We start from the raw sequence: 11,979 nt of genomic DNA, 5'->3' as shown, positions 1-11,979 counted from the left end.
CCCCCCCCCCCCCCCCCCCCCCCCCCCCCCCCCCCCCCCCGCGTTCCCCCCCCCCCCCCCCCCCCCCCGTTTAGAGGCACAGGGCGTCGAGTCCAGCCCCGGTCCCGACACAGCCCAGCTCGGCTCCGGGGGCGGGGTCGTGCGCCCGGCTCACCTCTTGCCAAACCCGTCCCCGCGCCCCAGAGACTTACAGCCGGGACAAAATAAACTCGACCCCACCCGGCGTGCGCTGTCACGGGCAGATTTTCTTTATACAGGAGGAGAAACATCATCAGAGCAATGACACTATTGTACAGGCTCCCGGGGCCGCAGGCGAAAGCCGGGGCCAAAGGGGGAACCGGCTCTGGTGCAGGGAAGTGGCTTTGTCTTGATTCGCTCCCATGTCACTAGACGGAGGCGAGGGGTGGGGGGCTGGGGTATAAAACAGGGGGACGGCTGGGGGGTAACACAAGGCCGGGGGCGGTTTGCACGGTGGGTGGGAAATGCTCCTGACCCGCAGCACAGGGCACGGAGAACTGGGCCCCGGATCCCAGTGCCCCCGGCTCTGCGCTGCCTGAAGAACCGGCCCCCGAGACGGCGGCAGGCGCCACCCGAGAGAGGAAACGCTGGTTCCACACCCGTCTGGTGGCCAGCGCCCCTTGGGTCGACGCCCGCTGGAGTCCGGCCCAATCCCTGTCTATTTCTCTTGGAAGACGCCGGGTTTGGCCCCTGCCCAGGCTCCGTTCCACAGGCCGGGAACCCGGCGAGGCGGCTTTGGCTACAGCCGGGGCAATTCCCAACGGAGCGTCTGGTCAGCGTCCGTCTGGGCTCCCGCCCCAGCACAGCCACCTGCAGGGGCCGCTCCTTGGAGCCATTCCCGGCGCTTTGCCCTCCAGGGCCCCGAATCCCAAAGCAATCGGCCCACGGGCCTGACCCCCTGACCAGTCACTCCCAGGGCCCCAGCCCGGCTCTGCACTGCTGCCAGGGACTGCGGCCAGGCAGGGGCTGCTTTGGCCAAGAACCTGCTGCCCCCTGCTCCAGAGCCTCGCCCCTGCCCGTTTATTGCATAAAGATGTGCCCCTCGTGTGACGTGGGAGGAGCCCCTCACCCTCCGGCTCTTCCCACTGGGCCCCTGTGCCCAGTGGGCCGAGGCTGGGGGCCAGGCCGCTCACACACGTGCAGACCCAGCACTATGGCTTGTTAAGGGGACTGGGGAGGGAGAAGTCGGCACCGGAGCCCAGCCCACAGCAGCCAGGACCCCTGAACTCTCGCCTGGGCCAAGGCAAGGGCTGGTCCCGGTCCCGAGCTTGCGGGGTTTGAAGGGGCAGGGGCTGGGGGGCTGCTGCCTACCCCAGGGACAGGATCTCCTGTGGCCTGAAGGCACCGGGGGAGGGCTCCTGGAGGGGGGGGACACGTGGAGAGGGGCCAGGGACGGCTCCTCCATGGGGGCTGGGCGAGCCTGGCACGGGCATAGGCACAAACCCGACACATGCAGGGTGGCTTGGGGGCAGATGGCTGAACAGGCCCTGTGGGGTACAGAGGCCCTGGGCCCAGCAGCTCCACCCTTGGCTGTGCAAACGCTCCAGCTGCCAGCCCCTGCCCATGGCAGCAGTGAGCGCAGCGGGTCCTGGTTGGGCAGCAGGGCCAGCTCCCAGACCTCGGGCCCCTGGCTCCGCAGGAGAAGTGGGGGATCCGGCCAAGCGCTGCCGATGCCGTTCTGACCCACACGGCAGAGGTGGGAAGAGCAGGCCCAGGATGCATGGACATGTGTGCACGAGTGCTGGCGTGCAAGGGGATGCACGAGTGGGAGGTGGAACCAGGGGCTTGCTGGGGGCGAGTCTCAGATACCCTTTGGCGGCGTCAGGGCCAGGGCTCTGCGGGCGGCAGGAGAGCCTGCTCCCCCAGGGCACGAGATGCCAAGCGCGGGGCTGCAGCGAGACAGACCAGGCCAGGGAGGCAGGATGCCCTCTCCAAACGCCTGCCCCATCCAGAGTCGCGGGCGCTGCCACGGAGAGGGAGGTGAGGTGGTGGCAGAACGGAGAGCTGCCTGCCAGCAACCGGCCAGAGCACGCTGGTCCCGGCCCAGGCTGGGCCAGCCAGGAATGACCCAACCTCGAACTCAGTCCCCTTCCCCACGATCCCTGGCTGGCCCAGCCTGGGCCGGGGGCCTGGGGGCCTAGGCTGGGTCTTAAGGGGCCAGCACACCATTATATGGACCCGAAGACCATCCCCAGCCCTGCCCCCTTCCCTCCCCCACTCACAAGGCGTGGGCCAAATCCTGAGCCGGTGTAAACAGGCACCCTGCCCCCGCAGCCCGGGGAGGGACCAGAACTGCCTGCCTCTCTCTGGGCCCCGCCCCACACAGGGAGAGGGGGAGGCTCCTGTATGCCCCCCAGGGGATGAAATGAAGTGGGCCAGGCCCTTCCCCACTGCGCAGAGTCTCTGAGTCCGGTGGATTTCCCCTCCCAGCCCCACACGGTGCCGGGTTTGCATATATCATCCCGTGGTGAGGAGCCGGGCCAGCCGGCGGCTCCCGCTGACACGGGCTGGGCTCCCCCGGGCACCGAATGCAAACAGAGTGTGTTTCGGGGCTCTCCTCTCCCCGGGCGCAGATTCCTGCAGCGGGTGTGCGGGGGCACCCATGTCCAGGGACTGTCCGGGACGGGCGCAGACGGAGGGGCTGGCTCGGTGCGTGGCGCGGAGGGAGGCTGCAGATGGTGGGGCGGCGTGGCTCTGCTCTCAGCCCCGGCACTCTGCCCCGCCCGCCTCACTTCTTCCTGCCGGAGGTGCTGGCCCGCCGGTCGCTCTCCCGCCGCGGGTTGCCCTCGTCGGTGGAGGAAGTGGTGAGCAGCGCCTGGCTCCAGCGGGCGATCTCGGCATGCTCCTCGGTGGAGGCAGCCAGCGCCTGGAGCCAGTTCTTCATCTCCTCCTGTGGGACAGAGACGCCAGAGCCGCGTGAACCCCCAGCTGCTGCCACCCCCCGCGCAGCCTCTGGGGGGGCAGAGACTCGGGCTGTCTGAACCCACCCTGGCCCCGGCCCCCCAATACACCGGCCGGCTGGGGCTGGGCACGCCCGGCTGGCCCCCCAGCGCGGGAAAGTGGCACAGCTCGACTTGCTGGAGCGGCTCAGGACCAGCCTTCCTGCCCCGACTCCCGGCCGGGAACGCTCGAGGCGTCCCGGCCACAGGGCTCAGCTCCCCGGCCGAGTGGAACTTCACCCAGTCAGGGCCCAGAGAACCGGCACTGCCCGTCCTCCGACCCACGGCACCCTGCCACGAGAGGCACCCGCCTGGGCACACCCTGCCCTGACTCCTGGCCGGCCCCTGGCTGTGGTTGTGCCCGTTGGCCGGGCCGGGCTCTGGGCCCCAAGTGCGAGGGGAAGGGGTTCGAATGCTCCCGGGTCCTGGAAACGGGACTCAGGAGCCGCGGAAGATGTGAGCGTTGGCAGGGTCGGGTTCCCCTTGTGCCGTCTGACCCCCCAGCCCCTCTCAGCGAAGCTCCCGGCCGGCCCCAAGGAGTGAGACCCTGGCCGTGTCCTACCTCGTCCTTGGCTTGCAGCAGGAACTCGTTCCCGTCACCGGTCCTGGGGGAAGCAGGCGGTGTGTTAGTGTTGTGGGATGGGGGGGGGACGACGTGCGAGGGCGGACACGTACAAGGGAGAATGTGCGAGTGGGGGATGTGCGAGAGGGTGATGTATCGGGGGGAACATGCAAGGGGGTGATGTGTGATGGGGAAACGTGCCACCGGGGCCTTTCCTGGAGCCCAGCTCTGGACTTCCCCGCACGCAGCCCCTGGGCTTCCACATGGCGTCCTGCTCAACCGGGGCCCGGCCCTGGGACGACTGGGGGCTTCCTCTACCAGGCAGCCCCCCCTGCAGCCCTGCTCCAGCCCCACAACCCCAACTCACCCCCCAGCACAGAGCCCCTGAGCCCCAGGGCAGCACCCGCCCAGACACCCGCTGCCCCCCCAGGGCCTGGTGTCTCTGAGCTGGGGGAGGGAGGGGGGCGGGTGCCCGGTGTCTCTGACCTGGGGGGGGCAGGGAGGGGCCGGTGTCTCTGGGGGTGGGCGGGGAGGGGCCGGTGTCCCTGACCTGGAGGAGGGAGGGGGCAGGTGCCTGATGTCTCAGGGGGGGCAGGTGCCCGGTGTCTTTGGGTGCGGGGGGTCTCTGACCCGGGGGGGGGGGGGGCGGCTGGACTCACTTGAGCTTGAAGACGTTCTTCTTCTTCTTGTAGTCACTGGCCACCTGGCTAGTGGCCTGGTGCAGGGGGACCAGCGGCTCCCCACCGTGGGTGCTGCCCGACGCCTGCCCCTTGGCATCCTTATAGAAGCCCAGGTCCCCTTTGCTCAGGACACAGTACAGGTTTACCCAGGACCTACCAAAACAGAGCGACCCCAATGGAACAGGGCAGACTGGGATCCCCCGGCCCATCCAGCCATACGGAGCGGGCCTGGGGTCATGGCCCCACAGTACCCCCGGAGGAGACCCCTGCAGGGGAGCCCGGCTCAGCTGGCCAGGGCAGGATCCCGCCATCCACGTTAGGAGTGTAATGTCAGATCTCACTGACGGGTGACAGGGCCAGAACGAGTGAATCACCCCACCGACTGACCTGAGCCGGGAAATGCAGGTGCGCTGCTCGAGCCGGGAGTCATGTGCTCAGGGCTTGTGACGGGGGCAAACCCGGCGCGTCTATTGCTGGGGCTTGGAGTCAAAGATCAAACCCGGAGTATGAACATGTAGGACACTGGAGGGAACTGGTGTTAGTGTCTCTAGGGCTCTGTGGAGGTTGTGGTGACCTGGAGCTGAACCGTCAATGGGTAAAGGACCTGGGCTAATTGCCGGGATGGTTGGGAGCCGATCGTTTCCCCAGGCCAAGAGGCTGCTGGAAACGTGCAAACACCCTGGGCCACGATCCTGCTTCATCTCAGCTCTGCTCTGGGTTTCAAGAGGGGGAAACCCGGAGCCACAAGGATTGAGATCCCCAGTCACTGACTGGGGCCACCCTGAGCACGGACATTGGACTGTAACCTCTGGACTGTTTCTAAAGACTTTGGGCAGCTACAAACTCGCCAGCTCTGCTCTGGGTCTGGACCTCAAGAACTGAACTCAAGTCTGTCCATATATTGATCTTCCATCCAACTCTCTCTCTCTTTCTTTTTCTAATTAAGTTTAGTTTAGTTAATAAGAATTGGCTGCAATGCAGATTTTGGGTCAGATCTAAGTTATTATTTGACCTGGGTCTGGGGCTTGGCCCTTTGGGATTGGGAGAACCTCATTTCTGTTACCAGGGCCGCCCGCGGGGGAGGGGGGGAGAGCAAGTGGGGCAAAAACTGAGTCCCAGCCCTGTGCCCACCCCGCTGTGGGGGGGCCACTCAGTGCTGGCCAGGGGAGGGGACCGGCTCCCCTCCCCCGATCTTCCCCCACAGCCCCGGCCCGCTGGGCCCCCGCTCGCGGCCCCGGGCCCCTCACCTGTTGGAGGCTTTCTTGTTGGGCCCCTCCAGTTCGTGCTTGCGTAAGAGGAAGCCCTCCAGCTGGACGGTGTAGGTGGGGGGCGGAGGGGGCGGGGCGCTGCTCTGGGCCGGCGCCGAGCGGGACCTGCGGCTCTCCCCTGGGGGCTGGCTGGGGTCCCTGGGCCGCGGCCTCCTCCTGGGCTTGGGCCTGTCGCGGGCCCGGGGCCGGTCCGGGCGCGGCGTCCTCTCGGGCAGCAGGTCGATGCCGTTGGGCAGGCGGGCGGGGGAGTCGCGGGGCTGGGGGGGCAAAGAGCACGTCAGGCCCGTGGACGGGCAGAGCCCCCACTCCCCCCGCCCCGCAGGAGACAGGCTCTGGCCCTGATCCCGGGGCCCAGGAGAGGCCAAGTCCCCTTCACGTTCCTCTGGGGCAGCTCTAGCTTACGTCCTGGCCCCACGGCGCTGAGGACCCCTGGGCCAGGGCGCTGGCCGCTCTCCCGAGACGGGCTGTCAGGGACCCCTGCTTCCTTCTGCAACCGGCCGCGGGGGCTTTCCCCTGCAATGGGCAGGAGCAGACCCGAAGGGGTTAACCCAGCTCTGCAGCCACCGGGCCAGATCCCCAGCTGGCGTAAATGGGCCATCGCTCCTCCACCTCATCCCACGGACACCGCGGGAGACACTTACCGGGGCCGGCACCTGCGCGGCCGACTCCTTCTCCTGCAGCTGCTCCACAATCTCGGCCAGCGTGGTCTTGCTGCCAGCGAAGAGAGAGAGGGTGAGACGCGCAGCCCTGGAGGGGGCCATGATCGAGCCGGGACGGGGGGAGAGCGCTCAGCATCCCCCTGACAGATTTCCTGCTGGGGGACGTCTGGGATCTGACACAGGAAAACTCAACGGGGTGGGGGGGGGTTCGTTTGGGTGAAAAGAAAATCAGCTGGAGCTGGTGGGAACGTGGTGGGGAAGCCGTTTTCTACCCATGTCTGGCAGCCAGGGGCCAAGCAGCCTCGGGCACGGCCGATCTCCCCCTCGGCCCAGGGCCCTGCCGGTCAAAGGCCCCCTAGGGTGTGGGAGCAGCTGGGGGGGCTTGGTCCGCGCTGCCTGGGGGGCCGTGCAGACAGGTGTCCCACGCTGGGTGTGAGACTCCCCCTCCTCGCACATCCCTGCACTGCGCTCATCTCCCTCCTCCTGCTACAGATTGAAACTGCAAAAGAACAGGAGTACTTGTGGCACCTTAGAGACTAACACATTTATTAGAGCATAAGCTTTCGTGGGCCACAGCCCACTTCTTCGGATGCATATAGATGTGGGCTGTAGCCCACGAAAGCTTATGCTCTAATAAATGTTAGTCTCTAAGGTGCCACAAGTACTCCTGTTCTTTCTGCGGATACAGACTAACACGGCTGCTACTCTGAAGATTGAAACTGGTTTCACTCCGGCGCCGAAAGAGGTGCCGGGGTTTGGAGGTTTGGGTGCAGACGGGGCGAGCTGGGGGAGCCGGGGTTTGATCCCTGTCCGCCGGACACAGAGAAGCGGCAGGAGGAGTTTGCTGATTGGCAGCTGTCCCTCGGGTGGACGAGGCAGCCCGCCAGCCCGACACAGATCACACCACTGGGCAGAAAAGGCGGGAGCCCTCGTGGTCTTCTCAGGTCCCAGGGCGCCAGGCCTGGCTCAGCCAGACCCCACTCCCAGGCAGGAGAAGCAGGCATAAGGCAGGACTAGGGGGCGCTGGCCTCGATTAGCCAAGGGACGCTGGCAAATCCTGGGCCACGTTTCCCATCTGAGGAGAAGTTACGAGAACAGCCCAGGAGGGCCGCAGGGCAGTAGAACAAAGACCAGGATCAAAATGTCTGACCAAATTGCCTGGGGCCAGGAATGTGGACTCAACCCTTTATCCCTGGTCTGTTCTCGTCGGATGAATTCAATTCCAGGCAATTGAATTCCTTTATTTTTACATCCATTTGCTGCATCGTTTGGTGGATTTGATGAATTATTTACGTCACTCATTGACTTGTTTCGGACTGGCATGATTTCAGTTTGCTGTGAACGCAGCGCGCACAAGCCCCCAGTCCGTATTTGCAGCGTCACTACGGCAAGGCGAGATGCCAAAGAGACGCAGGATTGTAGTGAGAAACCAGTTTGCTTTTGGGTTCGGTTTCTCTAAAGCCAGGTTCTGTTTGAATCTCTCCAGTTCTAACCTGGGCTTAACACGGCCTCGGGGATCCCCAGCCATCCAGGTCTTCGTTCCCACCCGCGAAGAAAGAAACGGCCCCGGTTCGCGCTCTCCGTGCCCCGGGACACCGACGGGTTTCACGGGCACATTTCAAAACACACTGTGCAGCGCTGGCTGGACTGAACCCCTGGACTGCGGGGTGTCGCCCCGGCCCAGGTAAGCAGAGCTAACACTCCCCTAGGATGCCGGGGGCCCAGAGACGCCAGTGGAGGCCTCCCGGGTGTGGAGCGTGGCACTCACCCGCCCCCTTTGGGCTCGTGCCGGGGCGTCTCCTGCTCGCTGGACTCCTGCCGCTCCAGGCGCCGCTCGTGCCGCTCCCGGCGTCTCTCCGCCAGCTCGTGCCGGGGCGTCTCCTGCTCGCTGGACCCCTGCCGCTCCAGGCGCCGCTCGTGCCGCTCCCGGCGCCTCTCTGCCTGCTCGTGGCGCAGCGTCTCCTGCTCGCTGGGCTCCGGACGCTGCTCCCGCGGCTGCTCCGGTTGCGTCTCAGCATGGCTGACCTGGGCCGGCTCCGCCAGCACCGTGCCTGCCACGGGCACTTGCAGGTGCTGGCTTGGCTTGGCCTCCAACCTCTCCTCAGCTGCCGCCTTCGCCTCCCTCAGCCTCTCGGCGCCGACAGCCAGGCCCTCCTGCACGCGGTCGAGCCGGGGCTGCAGCCGCTCCGGCTTCATCTCCTGCCGCACGTAGGCCACCCTGAGCTCCAGCGCCTCCGCGGGCTCCCCTGGCCCCCCGCTGGGGAGGGCCGGAGCCTGGGGCCGGCCCCGCAGCAGGTCCTGCCGCTCCAGCTTTGCCTCGGCCTGGCGCAGCAGCGAGGGGCCCTTGAGGCCCGGCTCGCTGGGCTCCCCCAAGAATTTGCGTCCCAGGAGTGGTGTGGCCGGCTGCTTGCTCTGCTCGGCCTTCAGCTTCTCTAGCTGCAGGGAAAACGGGTTCTGGTTAAAGTGCAGGACTGGGAGCCAGGACTCCTGGGTTCTCTCCCCGGCTCTGGGAGGGGAGTGGGGGCTGGTGGTTAGAGCAGGGGGGGCTGGGAGCCAGGACTCCTGGGTTCTATCTCCAGCCAGCGAGATGGTAAAATTCTCTGCCCCATATAGGGTGGATTGGGGCGTGGCTGGGGGCGGATTGGAGAGTGGCCAGGGACCACTATGCTGTGGCTGTTCCCTGCCCCCCAGGGCCCATGGGGGTGGATCGGGGGCGTGGCCAGGCCCCATGGGGCGGATCGGGAGCATGGCCAGGGGCGTGGCTGTGGTGGATCAGGGGCGTGGCCAGGCCCCATGGGGTGGATCGGGGGCATGGCTGTGGTGGATCAGGGGCGTGGCTAGGTCCCACGGGGCGGATCGGGGGCGTGGCTGTGGTGGATCAGGGGCGTGGCCAGACCTCATGGGGCGGATCGGGGGCGTGGCCGGGCCGTGGCCGGATCCAGGGCCCACGGGGGCGGATCGTGAGCATGGCCAGGCCCCCAGGCCCCATAGGGCGGATCAGGGGCATGGCTGTGGTGGATCAGGGGTGGGGCCAGGCCCCATGGGGCGGATCAGGGGCATGGCCAGGCCCCATGGGGCGGGTCGGGGGCGTGGCCGGGCCGTGGCTGTGGTGGATCAGGGGCGTGGCCAGGCCCCATGGGGCGGATCGGGGGCGTGGCCAGGGGCGTGGCTGTGGTGGATCGGGGGCGTGGCCAGGCCCCACGGGGCGGATCAGGGGCGTGGCCAGGGGATGGCTGTGGCGGATCGGGGGCATGGCCGTGGCCGGGGCAGTCCAGGGCCCACGGGGGCGGATGGGCTCCCCCCATACCGTGGTGAGGCGGCGCAGGGAGCTGAATCTCTCCTCCCAGGTGGAGGCCGCCTTGCGAAAGGCCTCGTGGCGCCGGATCAGCTGCTCCACCTCGTCCACGCTGCTGCCGAGCTGTCGGCTCTTCAGCAGGGGCTCCTGGGCCGTGAGCCAGGCGTCAGCCACCACGGCCTCCTGCGCGAACTGGTGCACTTCCAGCACTGGGGAGAGCGGGGGGGGGTGAGCACGTGGCCCCTCCAGCTCTCCCCTCGGGGGGTCCACACATCCACACACCAGCACCACCGAGGGGGTGCCAGTCTCCATGTGCCATCCACGGAGGGGCCACTGAACACCAGAGGGCTGGCATGACTCGCCCAGGGCACACGGCAACTAAGCCGAGGCGAGAACCCAGGAGTCCTGGCTCCCAGCCCCGCCCTGCTCTAACCACCAGACCCCCACACCCCTCCCAGAGCCAGGGAGAGAACCCAGGAGCCTGGCTCTCAGGCCCCCCTGCTCTAACCACTAGTCCCCACTCCCTCCCAGAGCTAGGGAGAGAACCCAGGAGTCCTGGCTCCCAGCCCCCCCTGCTCTAACCACCAACCCCCCCTCCCCTCCCAGTCCTGGCTCCCAGGCGCCCCCCCAGCTGTAAGCAGGCGCCCCCAGGTTCATTACAGGGTCCATTCCCGGCCTGGGGGGCGGGTGCCTTGGACTCACTTTGCTGCAGCCACTCCCAGTGCTTGTCCCACTTGTCAGTCAGCTCCTTCTTCTTGGTCATTAGCCTCTCCATGTGGCCCTTGATCTGTAGAGAGACACATGTGTCTGCCAGGGGCCTGCGCACCCCACACCCCGGCCCCCAGCGGTGCCAGCCCCAAGTGGCAGCGATGGCGAATCTCCCCATCTCCCAGCCCCCGTCCCCCCGTCCCATCCCCCAGGTCCTATGCCCTGTCCCCCTGCCCCAGCCCCCAAGCTCTGTCCCCCCGCCCTGTGCCCCAGGCCCCATGTCCTGTCCGGTCTCCCTGCCCCATCCCTCCACCCCCTCCCCATCCCCCAGGCCCCACGCCCTGTCCCCCCACCCCAGCCCCAGCCCCAGCGCCGGCCTTACCTCCTCGGCCACGGGGCTTCTGTTGAGCACTAGGGTCTTGCCCAGCTCCACACAGGCCGCGATGCTCTGGCTTCGGGCTTCGATCTCGCTCTTCAGACCCTGGTGATAGTTCATCAGCACCTCCACCGAGGACACATCCCTGGGGGGAGATGGGGCAGGCCTGGCTACGGGGGAGGAGCGGGGCTGGGCGGAGGGGCCCCAGAGCGGCCGCGTGGGCTCCAGGGCCACGACCCTGCCCTCAGATCCACGCCAGGGGACCCCCCAGCCAGCCCTGTCCCCAGCGGGTCCCCAGGCCTGGACAAACCACCTCTCTTCCTCAGGCACCCAGAGGGGAGAGTCCGGAGCCCGGATTCTCTGCCCCCTTCCTGCCCCCAGGAGCTCTGCCACGGCGTCTGGGGTGGGTCCTGCACAGGGCGGCCACTCATCAAACGGGCCGGGGCATGGGGAGGTGAGGAGCCCGCGCTGGTGACAGTGAGAGGGTTGGCTGGCTGCTGCAGGGCAGAGAGATGGAGCGAGGGATGGAGGGACACTGCAGGACAGAGGGATGGAGCAAGGGAGGGAGGGATGGAGGGACGCTGCAGGACAGAGGGATGGAGCAAGGGATGGATGGATGGAGGGATGCTGCAGGACAGAGGGAGGGATGGACGGAGCGATGCTGCAGGACAGAGGGAGGGATGGACGGAGCGATGCTGCAGAAGGCCAAGGCCTGGGCTGCGCTGAGCCGTCTGAGGCTCCCAAGGCCAAGCCCCGCTGGCCCCGGTACCTGGGCTTCTCGCCAGTACCAATCTGGCAGCTGACGCCATCCATCCAGGAGATGAGGTCGCGCACCATGCTGGTGAAGCGCATCTTGTCCGTGGTGGTGGTGATCTGCAGCCGGCACGCTTCGCACGAGCCCAGCAGCTCCTTCCACGCCCGCAGCACATCCTGCTCCTTGGTGGCGATGGCATCGGCGTTCTCCCCGGCGTACACAGTGCGCAGCTGGGCCGCCCCCTCCTGCAGCTGCCGCACCTGCTGGGGAATGGGGGCTGAGCGGAGCGGCCCTGGGGCTGGGCCCTGGGCACAAGGATCACTGCACCTGGCACTGCAATGCAGCTGCTTCTGGGGTGGGGCGCGGGGGCTAAGATGCGTCCCCTCTGGGGTGGGGCGTGGGGGCTGAGATGCATCCCCTCTGGCGTGGGGCACGGGGGCTGAGATGCGTCCCCTCTGGGGTGGGGCGTGGGGGCTGAGATGAGTCCCCTCTGGGGTGGGGCGCGGGGGCTAGTTATACAGGCCCCATGGCTGGGGGCTGAGATGCGTCCCCTCTGGGGTGGGACGCGGGGGCTGAGATGCGTCCCCTCTGGGGTGGGGCGCAGGGGCTGAGATGCGTCCACTCTGGGGTGGGGCGCGGGGGCTGAGATGCGTCCACTCTGGGGTGGGACGCAGGGGCTGAGATGAGTCCCCTCTGGGGTGGGGCGCGGGGGCTGAGATG

General features: G+C 67.3%; 1 protein-coding gene across 1 annotated transcript in view; it reads right to left on the bottom strand.

The window, feature by feature from the left end:
* Nucleotides 1-2,505: 2,505 nt before the first annotated feature.
* The window catches only part of SPTBN4 (spectrin beta, non-erythrocytic 4), a gene marked incomplete at its 3' end in the record, with an annotated part of 44,137 nt that continues 34,663 nt past the window's right edge, over nt 2,506-11,979 (bottom strand). Inside the window, 10 exon segments of the mRNA XM_034792184.1 lie at nt 2,506-2,908; nt 3,520-3,562; nt 4,179-4,352; nt 5,447-5,724; nt 6,109-6,178; nt 7,895-8,562; nt 9,434-9,630; nt 10,124-10,208; nt 10,512-10,650; nt 11,275-11,522. Coding sequence (XP_034648075.1) covers nt 2,747-2,908; nt 3,520-3,562; nt 4,179-4,352; nt 5,447-5,724; nt 6,109-6,178; nt 7,895-8,562; nt 9,434-9,630; nt 10,124-10,208; nt 10,512-10,650; nt 11,275-11,522 — 2,064 coding nt within the window.

The sequence above is a fragment of the Trachemys scripta genome, chromosome 16, assembly GCF_013100865.1.
Source record: "Trachemys scripta elegans isolate TJP31775 chromosome 16, CAS_Tse_1.0, whole genome shotgun sequence".
Lineage (NCBI taxonomy): Eukaryota > Metazoa > Chordata > Testudines > Emydidae > Trachemys > Trachemys scripta.
Note: the sequence above shows the minus strand (reverse complement) of the source record. Positions and strands in the feature narration are given on the sequence as shown.